This window comes from Corvus hawaiiensis, chromosome 3 (assembly GCF_020740725.1).
Source record: "Corvus hawaiiensis isolate bCorHaw1 chromosome 3, bCorHaw1.pri.cur, whole genome shotgun sequence".
Classification (NCBI taxonomy): domain Eukaryota; kingdom Metazoa; phylum Chordata; class Aves; order Passeriformes; family Corvidae; genus Corvus; species Corvus hawaiiensis.
This window is the reverse complement of record NC_063215.1, coordinates 3,518,197-3,532,468: the sequence shown is the minus strand read 5'-3', so window position 1 is coordinate 3,532,468 and position 14,272 is coordinate 3,518,197. Positions and strand designations below refer to the sequence as shown.

The following is a 14,272-nucleotide window of genomic DNA, read 5'->3' as shown; positions in this document are numbered from 1 at the left end:
GGCTGCCTGCGTGTCAAGGGAACATCGTGGTCCTGCCCCCACAATCATCCCCATCAGAGCCCCTAAATCCCCTCGGAGCTATTTGAGGAGCCAGCAGGCCCTCGCTCCGGAGCTCGCCTCATCATTCCTTGCCGCTCCGGGCCTGCCCTAAATTTCATTTACTTTTTGGAAACTGTGGCCTTTGAGGATATTTTGGAACGGTGATTTCGCAGAATAAGTAAGAACAAGGACCCCAATATTTTCCAGCCAGAGAGGCCACTCCGACAGCGCCAACCCCAATACTCCAAATTCCTCCCTCCTGCCCTTTGCGCCTACGCACAGAGGGGTGCGTGCCCCAGAATCTGGGGGGTAATGGGATGATGAAGCCTTCCCTCCCGTCTCCCAGCCCTGTGCTCACCGATGTTGGCGTGGCGGGCGGCCGCGGGCGTCCCTCGGCTCTGCAGGTTGTGCAGCATGGGGCTGTCGAAGGGCGAGGAAGTCCAGGTCGTGGCCATTTCGGGGCTCATGTAGGCCGGGTAGGGGCTGGAATAGGAGCCGCCGAAGCCCCTGCTGTACTGCTCCCTCCCATTGGCAGAAAGGTTCAAGGAGCTGCTGTAAGCCGCCGCCGCTTCCCGGGAAGAGGTGGCCGGGATGGGGGTGCTGGTGGAGAAGGAGAACCGAGGTGACACGGGAGGGTGAGACGATCCAGGGTTGTAAGCGGCGCTTTCGGCTCCGGGCTGAGTCCAGATGGAGTGGCTGGAGACGGGGCTGCCTTGCTGGGAAGAGCCGCTGCTCTGCAGGTAGGGCAGGCTGGGGAGCATGGAGGTGACCCTCGTGGTGGGCACATAGACCGGGGACGCTGCGGCCGCGCTGTGCATGAAGCCACCTGCCCCCTCGTACGCCGGAGGGCCGGGGTTGGCTGCCATGGCTAAGCTCTGGTACATCTCGTGCGGGGCCTCCCCAAAGCCCAGCCGGCTCCCCGGCCGCGATCCAGAGCGATGGGGAGCGCGTGGAAAACCCTCGGCTCCACTTTCCCCCGCAGCGGTCCCGCGTGGGCAGAGCCTTCCAGCCAAAACCAAAACACCACCAGCGATGTGATTTTCCTCCAACCCCCCACCTTCCCCACCGCCCTCCTTCCCCACCTTCAGCAGGTCCCGCCGCCTCTTCCAGACCCCAAGCAAGAAGTCCAGGTCCCTCCGGAGGGGAGATTTAGCTCCCGCCTGGATTTAGCTGCTCCCACCGGGCTCCATCCATCACCTCCCGCCCCCCCCCCCCCCCCGCCCTCCACCATGGGGCTGGGCTGTTTAAAACCCTCGGTCAGTCTCCTCCTCCCTCCTTCCCCCCCCCGCCCGCCCCTTCCAACACCCCCCGGGGGAGCAGGGGGAGATGCTGCCGGGATGCGGGATGCGGGATGCGGCGGCGGCCGGGCCGGGACCCCCCCGGGCGGGGAGATAAGGAGGTTAGAGAAGGGGGGGAGGTGAAAGGAGGGGGAACACAGCCGGGAAGGTGAGAGACAGCGATGCTCTCTCCTCTGGCCCGGAGCAAAAACCTTTGTCCCGCAGGTACGATCGGTGCTTTAAGTTGTTAATGGCCCCCGGGGCCGGCGTTTGATGTGGGCGGCGGGAGGCGGCTGAGGAGGGCTGGGGTGGGGGGGACTTAAATTAGGGAAAAGTGGGGGGAAAAGAGGGAAAGGAGGAAGGGTGGCTTGACCCTCCCACCCCGCACTTGCCCCGCGTGTGTCCGCAACCCCTAAAGCCCACGGCCACGCGTGACCGAGGGGGCTCAAAGGAGAAGGGGGGCATTAGCCACTGCAGCCCCCATTAGTGCTGCCCAAGGTGGGCAGCAGACCCCAAGCAGCGCCCACAAAACTCCCCCTCCCGCGTGTTTTTTATCCGTGTCCCCCATTTTTCCCGTATGGGAAACTGGGAGAAGCTGGGAGCACAGTGGTGTGACCCTCTGGGAGCTGGGAATGCCGTAGGTCTGGATGGGGAGGAATGTCCCAGAGTCATGGGACAGGGCGGGAGCAAGGGGTGCTTTACCTCATGTTGGGTCAGTTTCGAATTTGGAGGAATTTGGGGGAATTCGGGGTGGATTTGGGCCTTGGGATGCCATCGAGGCCTTGCGGGTGGCTTGCAATGGCAAGACCCCAAAACCCACTTGTGGAAAGGGGTCGGGGTGAAACCCCTTTCCCAAGGAGTGTCCAGGAAGGGGGTGGGATGATTTGAGGTGCTGTTTTCTCTTCAGATCATGGAGGGAGCCTCTTGGACGGGGCTTGGGACAACCTGGTCTGCTGGAAGAGGTCCCTGCCCACGGCAGGGGGGGTCGGAGCTGGATGGGCTTTTAGGTCCCTTCCAACCCAAACCATTCTGGAATTGTAGGATTCCATGAAAACCACGTCACACACAGGAGAAGGGCTGGATGGGGCGCGGGGGGGAGTTATGGCCGGAGAGATAACTCTTGGGACTGCTTTTGGTTTAACCAACAGATTCCCCCGGCTGAACCCCTCCGCTGGGCTGAATTTAGCAGCAGAAGAGATAACCGGCAGATAAGGACTGATACCCTGGGAGGACAGCGGGAGACGGGCAGGCGGCCGAGGAAAAGGAGAGAAGCCGGAGGCAGCGTTGGGAAGGGGTAAGGATAGAAGCGAGCCGGGAAGAAGCGGGTTTAAAATAGGTCTGTGTCCCCCCGGCCCCCGGGGAATGGTTGGTGTGTAACCGGCCTAGGACGGAGCGTTTCCACAGGATTCCCTAAAGAGAAGCAGGATTCACAGCAGGGGAACCAGGAGCAAGTTCCCCTCCTGCCCTACAAATAGCAGTGGTGATTAAAAAAAAAAAAAAAAAAAAAAAGCAAAATCGAGTCCCTTTTCAAGCCCGAGGAGACAATAGGAGGAAGCTTTCGGGGAGGCCTCTAGGAAGGGGCTCGCTGGGGTCCCAGCGTGACAGCGAGGAAGAGGAGCGAGGAGACAGAGAAGCGCTACCCACCTTCAGTGCTGGGGGGGCACAGGGGTGGAGGGGGGCGAGGCCGTGGGGCAGGAACCCCCCCCCCCCCCTCTGTGGGAAAGGCAGAGGGCTCAGAGATGCCCGGCTCCTGCTTCCTTGGGGGATTAGGGGCAGCGCTGCCCCCCTCCTGGCTCCCCAGTATGGCCAGGCTGCCCAGTGCCACTCGCTGACTGGTTTGCCCACATCACGTGGAAGTGGGCGGCGATGGGAGGGAAGGGGGGGGTGGAGGGGGGCCGGTATCTGTTGCACCATCAGCCGGGCGCCAGGTTTCATGCCTGTGGAGAGAGAAAAGGGGGGGGAAAAAGAATAAAATAATAAAATCAAACCAGCCCCACGGGCATGGCCCCACCGGCTGGGCAGCCCGCGTCCCTGCGCACCCCAGCGATGCCCGTGCCCGGCTCCCAGAAATAATCAGGGGGATTTTCCGAGGGGTACGGACACTCCCCTCCCCCCCAATCCCGTTGCAGTCAATCCCTTTTGTTGGCGATATTGCACAGGGAAGATTTTTCCGTGCTTCTGCCCCAAATCGTGATCCCAAATCATGGAGTGAGGAGGTGGCAGCTGCTCTCGTCTCTATCCCAGCCAGTCTGGGGGTGCTCCCCCCAAACTGGACACCCATTTCCTGTCCCTCCATGCTCTGCAGAGGCTGATGGGTTTAAAGGTTAATGGCGAAGTGGGTGGGGGGTGATGCACCCCTCTGCAATTTGGGGTCCCCATCCCACGTGGGGCTCAGCCCTGCACCCACAGCCCCCTCCTCTCTCGGGGGCTCATTTCACCCTGGGGTCTCTCCGGCCATCAGGGGGATCCCCCTGCCCAGTTCCCCGGGAATAACTCTGGTACCATTCGTATTTCCCACACTCTGGAGTTTCCCGTGGAAAGCTGGGGTTCCTACCCTAAGTGTGTGTGTGGGGGGGGAGGTGGCAGCGGCTTGTGGTGCTTGGAAATAAAAATATTAAACTAAAATTTAAAATCTCTTTATGAAAGAGACGGGGTGGGGGGGAAGAGGGAATGGGGGGAAGAGATTTATTGAAGGGGGATGGAAGTTGAAGGGAGCTCCTGGGGGGTGCTCCCGGGTCGGGAATGAGTCCCTGGGGATGTGCGATCCCCTCATGCTCTGCCCTCCCGTTACTCTGGAATACTCAGGGGGCACAGGGATTCCCCAAACCCCAAAAGGTGGGAAAACACAGTTGGAGACTGTCCCAAATATCAGGATGAAAACAGTTATAGATCCGTATAGAAATAAAGTTATGGGCACAGAAATGCGTAACAAATAAATGTCAGCGACGGTGTCACTGTGGATATTTGTACTTTTAGCACACGGGGGAAAATATGTATTTAATAAAAAGTGTGTCATTTTATACAGATCGATACAAAAATTGAGTACAGACGGGACTCGATATATGTTATAATTCACAGGAAAGTGTGTTGCATGCAAACATGGATGTACTTTCATACCTAAGTAATTTATTGTTTATAATTTGTAACGCCCTGTGGTACAAATTGGGTTTTTTTATATATGTAAACTATGAAATATATAAAAATGCATATATAATATATAAATTATAATGTGTAATAGTTCATATATAATAATAATAATAATAATAATATATAATGTGTAATAGTTCATATATAATATCCAAACGTGTAAATACGTACATCAAAAAATGTATATGAATACATGTATCTATAAAAATATGCTTTGGAACTCGGGGCTGTCGGCACACAGGGAAAGAAAGGAGATTTAAGTATTTCGATGTCTCTTTTTATATCCCTTCTCCGAAGCAGCTGCCTATCCAGATGTGCCGGGTTCGGGACGCTCATCTTCCCTTCCTTTGCAAAATCCCTGACGGTTCTCTTTCCCAAAGCAGCGATTTCCTAAAGATTCGTTGAATTCCTGCTGAAAATCAGCGCTTTCCTTAAAAAAAAAAAAAAAAAAAAAGGCAAAAAAAGCAAAAATGCAATTTAAACTGATTAAACCCGGCCAAGAAGCAATACTTGGAGCAGAGAAGATTTCAAGGACCTGTTTTGGCTTTGCTACTTCCAGGAAAAAAACGTACAAAAGCAATTCCCGTGGATTGTGGCCGGATCCAGCCTCTTTCTGCGGGGAATTGTCGGTCGGTGGAGCCGGGAATCGCCGGGACGAGCATCCCGAAAATCGGAGAGTTAAGGAACCGCGCTGAGCCCAGCCTGGCGTGACCCAACAGCCGAGAAGGGCAGGATGGATTTCGGACACAATTTCTCCCGGAAAAAGCAGATGGGACACAGCAAAGCGCAGCGACAAAAAAAAGCCCAAACCAAACCCAAAACTCTGTTCTGTACTCGGTGGAGCTTTTTTCCCCTTGCGATTAACGAAATCTGGCTGAAAATAACCCAGGGGAACAAACTTTGGCCTGATCTCTCTCCTTTCCAGCCCCCACTTCTGCCCCAAGCAGGAAAAAAATCGATTCGATGCCTATTTTAAAAGATTTTTTTCGTTTTGCTTTTTTTCCTTGTATCGAACTTCCGCGGCGGTTTTAGAGTTAAAGCTCCGGGTGCTGGTGGATGCAAAAAAACCCCCAAGAAACCACCCAAAAAACAAACCTAAAACCCCACCCAAAGCCACTTTAGGAACTGGGAGAGCGGAGGAGAAGAGGGGAGAAAGTTAATTTAAATTTTTCTCTGTGCTGAAAATTTTTTTAAAAATCACGAAAAAAATGGTTAAAAAGAGGGAGGAAAATCAGCGGGGGAAATGCGGTTTTAGCAGAGCAAAAGGGATAAATGCGGCCGGCAGCTGCTGTGTATTGGGTATTTAGGAGTATTTGGGATTTTTACTAATATAATTTTAACTATTTTATTTATTCCTTGCCTTGGCTGAGGCCGGGGAGGGTCTGGAGGAGGGGGCTGGGGGCAGTCTGAGAGTTACGGGCTGCGGGAGGGGACCGGACACCCTGGGACAGCGGAGAGGGGAGAAATCGGCTCCAAAAACTCCGGTGCCTTCGGCTGGGTGGCATCTGCGGGCGGTATGGATCGGCTATAGGTATCTATAGGGATCTATCTATAGGTATCTATCTATAGGTATCTCTAGGCTGTCCCTGATTTGTGTTAGAGCAGCCGGTGCAATCGGGGACGGGAAGGGGGGTCCCAAGATGCACCCCCGATTTTTTGGGGCTGCGCGGCAGGACCGGGATGGTTTGGGAGGGGGGATGGCCGGGAGTGGGGGACGAAGCTCCCTGCGAGCCAGGAGACGTCTCGGGACGGCATCGCCTCCTCCCGCCCCCTTCCCACCCGTCTGGGCGTGTGGGGATGCACAGGGGGCTGCTGTCCCCGGCCCTGCCCCTCCAGCCCTCCCCTGCTCCAGCAAAGGGGGGGAATCCCGAGCGTCATCCCCCGGTGGAGCTCTGCGGGGGGAGGGATGAACCCTCCACCCTCCCGGGGGACAGATCCTGGACCCTCCTCCCTGGGGAGCCTTGGAGTCCCCGCTCTGAGGCCCCCTTGCACCCCCCTGCCCACAGACGCGTGCCAGGACACCCCAGCGCAAGGAAAACCCACGGGACACCGTGGGCAGCACAGCTGGAAGGGACAGCGGCACAACCCCGCCACCACAGCCGAGGGAGCGTGAGCTGCTCACAGGGGACCCTGCTGTGGCTGCCACCCCCGCCCCGGCTTAACCAAAGGCTCTTGTCACGCCTTTCAGAGACGTTTTCCCAAACAAACGTCACATCTGTTTACAGGACAGCAGCGGTCCTAAAATGCCACCAACCCCCCGCCTCCAGCCCCCGCCATCCCAAAGGCCGGGTGCTGCCCTCGGGAGAAGGGTGGCCAAGGAGCATCATGGCTCAGTGGAGCTTCAGGAGCATTTCTAAATCCCTTCTGACCACCCAGTCTAACCCCAAATATTATATTATTGCTTTTTCCTTTTTTTTTTTTTTTTTAATTTTTTTTTTATTTTTACCCTCAGTGGAAATGAATACAAGTGACTTCCTCGGGGTCAAAACCATGGCATGCAGAGGTGCGTGGAGCAGCGATCTGTGCTCTGATGCAGCAGGAGGGGAGAGGCTGAGAAGTGAGGGTCAGTGCCACGGCAATTTGGGGAGAGGCAGGATCTGAGACCGACCTGGAACGGGAATCTTTAGGACCCGGGAACCACAGGACACGTGTTGCCCTGCGTGTCTGTGCCACTGTGTGTGCGTGGAGGGGACAGATCTGTCCCAGAGGACACTGAAAACACAGCGTGGATCAATGCGCTGCGTTCCTGTCAGCTTTACTGCCAAAATCAAGGGAATTGAGCCTAAAACGTCAGGGCTCTGAATTTCCCCATCCGGGGTTCTCTGAATTGGTGGGGAGACAGGAAAGCCCAGCTCGGAGGGACCTTCCCCCGGGGGACAGGGGCTGTGCCACCGCGGTGTGACGAATGTCTGCGTGGCATCTGTGAGCACACGTCACCCGTGGCAGGGGGATGTGCCGGGGCCACCAGCACAGGGACGAGTGGGCGAACATCACCGGCGGTGGGGGGAACCCGCTGGGGACGAAGGGGGTGCGTCACCAGCGGGGCTCCCGTCGCCCACTCGCAGCGCCCTCCACACGTGTGGTTCTGTTGTCATCGTTGTCACCGCTCCTTGACGAAGCGACAGTGAAACCACTCGTGCGGAACACACCTGCTGTGACATCCCGGCGGTCGGGGACTGACCGGCCCCGGCAGAGCACCTCGCGTCTGGTAGGAACAGCAGCGGTGATGGAAAACCCCTTCTCACTCTCGGGGAGGCTGGACAAGCCGCGTGCATCAGGCGGGGAAGGTTGCTCTGCCTGGAAATGCCTGGGCTGGAGCCCTGGGAATGTGGAACCTCAGTCAGTATCACCACCCATCATTAATCCATATATCCATTTATCCATCATCTCTAGCCATATATCCATTTATCCGTCATCTAGCCATATATCCATGTATCTATCCCTATATCCCTATATCCATACATCTCTGTAACTCCCTACTCATTCCTATGTCTATTTGCTTTTTTGTGCCTGTCTACTTTGCCTGAATATTGATTTATTTGTCCGTACATTTTTCCATGTGTCTACACCTCTCTTACCTGCGTGTCTTACCTTCATACTCGCCTATACCACTCACTGGATGTCCTTACCTGTCGCTGTGGGGTCCCCTACACCCCTGTACCCCCCTTCCAGCCCCCCTGACCCCCTCAATCTGCCCCACTGGGAAGTTCCTACCCCCTCACAAGTGATGCTGCCGCTATCCCAGACCCGTGGGGCTGCTGCCTGCGGGAATGCCTGGATCCCTGTGGGGTTACCTTCACCCTGACTCCCGTGGGGCTCTCTGCACCCCGACTCCTCCACTTGTCTCCCCAAACACATCCCGGATGGATGGGGCTGCCTCCAACCCCACCTTCGGGGGTCTCCCCGCTCGCAGCCCGCACTCCGGGCCGTGCCAAGTCGTGCCGTGCCGGCAGCGGTGCCGTCGGGGCGGCGGGGCCGGGGCTGTCAGCCCCTATTGATGAGGTGTGGGCTGACGGCGGCGAGCGGCGGCCGCCGGCTCCGCTCCAGACTCCCCGGCGCTGGGGTCAGTGCCCCGGGCAGCCCCGCCGCCGCCGGGAAGGGAAGGGCTGCAGGGCCGGAGCCGCAGGCGATGCCCCAGCGCTCCCTCCGAGCATCTCGCACCGGGCTCCGGCTGCTGGGAGATGCAGCGCCGAGGTTGGATGTGATGATGAAAAAAAAGCCAATCCTGACCCAAATCCTCCGCCCCTGGGTGGCAGATGCGGGGTCAGGACAGAGGTTTCATCGCTGAGTTCCTTCGGGGGCTGAAAAAATTGTTTCTGCACTGAGGTATCATCGGTTGAATTAATCCACTTACTCAGGAGAGGAAAGCAAAAAAAAAAAGAGGCAGATTTCACATAAAAGTCAAGCCACGAAGACAAAATAGTTTTTCATGCACCAAAAATTCCAAGCACTGGACTTCCAAGCCCAAATCCATGTGAAATGCATGAGGAAAGGACAAGAAGGGTTTCATGTGCAGGCAGTGCTGGCAGGACTGAGTGGTAATGCAGGAGGATGGTCTGACCTTGGACAAGATGCCAGTCAAAAAAACCACAAAATCTTGACAGTTTTAAAAAGGAAACCTTGAAAAAAAAAAGATGAAAAATGTCTGGTGTTTTCCACAGGGAAAAAAATTCCCTGGTGCAGGGTGAATTTGTGATCTGAGGTTGGCAATGTCCTCCAGCAAGGGACACTGGGGGCAGGTGGGAATTTCTGGGAGTCTTCCTCTCTTCTCCTAGATCTGTTACAGTTGAATTTCCTGAGCTTGGGACACTGGGCTGGGACTCACCAGATGGTCGCTCAGACTCTCCCAGATCCCCTGGCCTCAGCTTTGTAAAGGAAAGGAGGATCCAAAGGGTTGTCCAGCCCTGGCTTACGCTGTCCAGGGCAGTGGTGGAGTCCCCATCCCTGGAGGGATTTAAAAGACGTGTGGATGTGGAATTTGGGGACATGGGTCAGTGGTGGCCTTGGCAGTTTTGGGGGAATGGTTGGACTCGGTGATCTTAGAGGACTTTTCCAACCTAAACAGTTCCATGATTCTATGAAGTGCTGCTGGAGTTCCTTTGGATTGTATTTAATTTCCATGTAATTTACACAACAATTTCTGTAGCTGAGGCGGCAACATGGGATTCTTTTTCATTTCCTAATTAACACCCACCCAAATTTCCAGAAATATCCCACCAAAATCCCCCTTGCACTGCTGTTCTCCAGCCAAGTGAACAGTGCAGCCTTCCCCGGCCTCACTCAGGGCAGCAGGAATTCAGACTATGCCACTGAGATTCTTATGGCTGCACAAAATAAAGCTCCCAGTTTCCTTCTACCCTCAGGAATAGCCTGCTCCTTCTTCTTCTTCTCTTTTGGGTTTGTAAAGAAAATTATCTCTGGTATAATATTTTTGATACATCAGCGTTACCAGAGAGAAGCAGAGCTGATGGTCCCTTAAATCTGCTGAAATCCTTTGGCTTTTGGACCCATCCTGCTGCTTCACACCCACCTAGGATTGCTGTCCGGGATGGAATACCCTGGGTGATGGCAGCATTTTGTCTCCATGGAGAAAAGCAGGGAAATACACCACAGGCTGTAACTGCAAAAGACACAATAACATGAAAGTTCATTTTATCAGGAAATGATATTGTTATCATCAGGCAGAACTCCAGGGCAACACATGGGGAAAGAATACTCAGGTGTGTTGCCAAATTTATGTGTAATTAGCCCTCGTTCTTGGATCATTATTGCCGTGTTGATATTGCTAATAAACTGTGGTATCTGTTGGGTGACTGATGCACCTCTGAGTTTTCATGCACTGGACAAGTCAGGAATGATGTGAGTCCTGGGACTTGCTGTGAAAGAGAGGTGGAATCCTGGACAATGGTTTGAGTTTTGGAGGGTTTTAGTAGAAATGAACGAAAATCCCACCAAACCAATTAGAGACAGGAGAATCCTGGACCTGAATGTGTAGCTCTGGCCATTATACAGAATCAGGGAGCCATGGAAAGGTTTGGGTTGGAAAGGACCTTAAAGATCATTCAGTTCCACCCCCTGCCATGGGCAAGGACCCCTTCCACTAGCACAGGGTGCTCCAAGCCCTGTCCAGCCTGGCCTTGGACACTTCCAGGAATCCAGGGACAGCCACAGCTTCTCTGGGCACCCTGGGCCAGGGCCTCACCACCCTCACAGCCAACAATTCCTTCCCAATATCCCATCTCTGCCTGCTCTCTGGCAGTGGGAAGCCATTCCCTGTGTCCTGTTGCTCCATCCTTTGTCCCAAGTCCCTCTCCAGCTCTCCTGGAGCCTCTTTAGGCACTGGAAGGGGCTCTGAGGTGTCCCCAGAGAATTCCCTTCTCCAGAAATTGGCTTTTGACTTGCACAACAGAGCACCTCGGGCTCAGCCCCATCTTGTCCTACCCACCAGCAACAAGGTGAACAAAGCAGATTTGGTTCAGTACAGAAAGGTGAAGACATCTCAGAGGGACAGGTCTTTCCATGGGCTGGAAAAATGCCCCTGCAGTGTCACCCTCGCTGGCACCCAGGAGCGTGAATGAAGGATGGCTGCTGGGCTCTGCAGCGATAACTCAGAGAGGGACAGGTGACCTTGGGCTTGTCTTTGTCACAAAATCATGGAATCACTGAATGATTTGGGTTGCAAGGGAACTTAGAGATCATCTGTATCTCCCTGGGCGTCACTCCTTGGCTATGTGACACCAGCATCAGGCTGGACTGTAGGTTTTCCTTTTTTTCTTTTATTTTTCTTTTCTCTTTTCCAAAAGATCCCATGGCACTTTATAAAGATTACCACGTTAAGCCTTGCAACAACACTGCAGGGTAGGTGGATTTTATTATCTGGGAAGACAAGGGAAAAGGGGATTAAAGGCCTTGTGGGGGACAGCAGATCCAGGACAGGACCTGCCTCTCCCAGAGCACTTAGTCCTGTGCCTTTTCACAGGATTATGGATTTTTGGCAGAACAGCTGTGACATCTCACTGTAATTCCAGCGGGACACCGGAGGCATTGGAGCATATTCCAGTTGTTAACACCCAAAGATACCTAAACCACCATGGAGAAATGGGTGCAGGCACCCCACGGAGGGCTCCTTCCCAAAATATCTGCTTTGGATTAACTGCCTTTTTCTGGCAGTGTAGAAAGGATAATTTTTAGCATCTTTCTGCCCAGGCTGTGGTAAAACTGCTCGTGTAATGTTCACTCCAGGAAAACACACATGGCAGAGGTAGAACTCATTAAGGATCACATTTTTTTTCAGTGGAAAATAACTCCTGAAATCAAGAAAAATGTCATTTGCGTTCCATCTGCAAGAGGTAGAAAGACAAAATGAGCGAACTGGAAGGTTCAATATTTGTCATTTCTGGCTGGACAGATCTCCAAAGTTTAATAGTTTGGGGTTTTTTTCCCCATTTTTTTACAATTTAATTGAACTTTACTTTCACTTTGGGCTTTTTGGTTTGGTTTTGGTTGGTTTGCTTGTTTTCAGAAAATTCTATGACCTTTCTGGATGAGTTGCTGTTTAAACTCAATGAAAAGGAAAGCTGGGCTTGAACTGCTCTAAGCAAGAAGTTTAAATGTTTCTAATAATTTTCAGCTAGGTTTGGGATTAGGTTTTTTTCAAGAAAGGACAATATAATGGGAGCGTGAATTCAGATGGGGTTTATTAATTATAGATGAAAAACAATTATTTTCCTTCTTGTTTTGGGGGAGGGTAGTTCATATAGGGAATAAAGAACATTTTCAGAATTCAGCCTTCTTACTGCAGTGAAAAAGCCTTGACAGTTCACAACGGGCAGTGGGAAAACCACAGCGGAGGCAAAAGTTGTTACATTTTATATTCTTGCAAGCAAAAACCAAACACACAAAGGGGGAAAAAAAAGGCAAAAAAAAAATAAAAAGAGGCTGTTTTGTTTAATCCTTTATTCCTGGCTTTTCCTCTTACATGGAAAATTAAAAATAAGAGAACCACAGATCTCCACCACAAATACCAGGATAAATAAGTCCCCAGCGCTTTTTTATTTGCTTCCTGGAAGTGTCCAAGGCCAGGTTGGGCATGGATTGGAGCAACCTGGGATAGTGGAAGGTGTCCCTGCCCATGGCAGGAGTTGGAACTGGATGGTCTTTGAGGTCCCTTCCAACCCAAACCATTCTGTGATTTCATGGCTCTACAGTTCTTTGATCTCCACATGTCATATCCCATTTGGGATAAATCACAGGAGGTTTTTTTTGAGGACACCCCAGAATCTTCCATTTCCCAGTGACTGGTTGTGTGAAGAACATCTTTGAGCCTTATCTGCACCTGCCTCATTTCCTGCCTTTTGTCTGTCCTTGGGATTTCATCCCCAGAGCAGAGGTGATGTGAGTTAAGATGCCGCGAGTTCACATCAGAGAATTGTGGAATCACACAATCATTTAGGTTGGAAAAGACCTCCAAGATCATCAAGTCCAACCTGTGACTGGTCCCCACCTTGTCCCCCAGCCCAGAGCACTGAGTGCCACCTCCAGTCATTCCTTGGGCACCTCCAAGGGTTGTCTCTCTCCACTGACAAGAATTCGGGCACCACTGGGAAGCATCTGAAGAGGGTCCAGCTGGGCCTCCAGGGCAGAACCTTTTGTGAAATGCTCCTGGTTTCCTTCCCTTGTTGGTGATGGGTTTTTGGGGTATTTTTTTTTCATAATTCTGGGCCAATTTAATATTTTTCATGTTTGGGGAAAAAAAAAAAAAAAGGAAGGAAAATACAGAGCTTTTTTCCTATTTTTATCAATTTTTTTTCTGATTTCTCTTTTGTCCTCTCTCATTTTTTTCTCTCTGCTGCTGGTTTGATGCTGGAGCCCAAATGCCTTATGTTGACATCTGTGAAAAAAATAGAATTATTTAGAGGAGAACTCTTCCCTTCAGATTTGGCCTCTCTTGGAGTCTGGATCATCAAGAGCTTTTACTTTTACATTTTTCTTTCTTATTCTCCAGCCTATTCTTATCCTGTCAGATGAGTCCTGATTGCATCAAGATCTCTACATATCCTTATCTCCTCCCCATTGACTGGAAAAGGGTTGCTGGGTAAATAAGGTTTAGCAAATGGTCACGTCTTCAAAAGATATCGGGAATTCAGATGGAAAAGTGTCTCTGGCCAAGGCTTCTGTGTTCAGCTGTCAGCACAAAAACACCCTGCGTTGGTGCGGTGCTGTTGGAGGAGAAGGATGTCCCTAAGGTTTGGGAAATCCCAGCTCAATTTTCAATTGTCCTGGGATTTTGGAGAGGCCACTGCACTTTTTTTGGGACCTCAGCTGTCCATCTGCTCAAATCAAAGTAATAAAGCCCCATGGGGTTAATCTTTGACTGTGACGTGCTCTCCACATCGTCAGGATCTGGGATGGCACGAGCCGAGGGGGACACTGAGGACATTCATCCCCACACCCAGCCTGCAGACAAGGCAGGGAGGGATTTGGCTGCACAAACAGAGATTTATCCATTGATCAAAACACTCCTGAATGGGATTAGGGATGAGTCTATCAGCGGGTAGGGCTTGGTGTCCTCCCTGCCAAACGCGGGGGCTGATGTGCTGTGCTGATGAGTTGATAGCCTTGACCAGAGGCATTATCAGCATTGGGGACAATGAGAGGACATGAGCAAACACTGGGCAGCGGCACCTCAAGACAGGCTCTGGGAGTCACTGGGGTGATGTTATCTCGCAGGGCAGACCTTGGGAGCCTCTTTCCCCTATGTGGTGGGATCGGTGACTGCGGCAACCTTCGGACATGAAAGACTGAGGGTA

The 14,272-nt window shown here is 52.6% G+C and overlaps 1 protein-coding gene and 1 long non-coding RNA gene across 4 annotated transcripts in view; one reads left to right on the top strand and one right to left on the bottom strand.

The window, feature by feature from the left end:
• Positions 1 to 1,112, bottom strand: part of GATA4 (GATA binding protein 4) — a 28,368-nt gene extending 27,256 nt beyond the window's left edge. For both annotated transcript variants that reach the window (XM_048297530.1, XM_048297531.1), the window contains exon 1: positions 398 to 1,112. In XM_048297530.1, the coding sequence (XP_048153487.1) occupies positions 398 to 923 (526 nt within the window). In that variant the 5' untranslated portion in view covers positions 924 to 1,112. The remainder of the gene's footprint in view (positions 1 to 397) is intronic.
• Positions 1,113 to 1,353: 241 nt separating this feature from the next.
• Positions 1,354 to 5,441, top strand: LOC125323029. Of its 2 annotated transcripts, none has more exons than XR_007202336.1 (3): positions 1,354 to 1,438; positions 2,465 to 2,610; positions 4,764 to 5,441. It is a non-coding gene; the product is annotated as an uncharacterized LOC125323029 (long non-coding RNA). The 2 variants fall into 2 exon arrangements; XR_007202335.1 differs by lacking the exon at positions 1,354 to 1,438 and adding an exon at positions 1,451 to 1,541.
• The last annotated feature ends 8,831 nt before the right edge of the window (positions 5,442 to 14,272 follow it).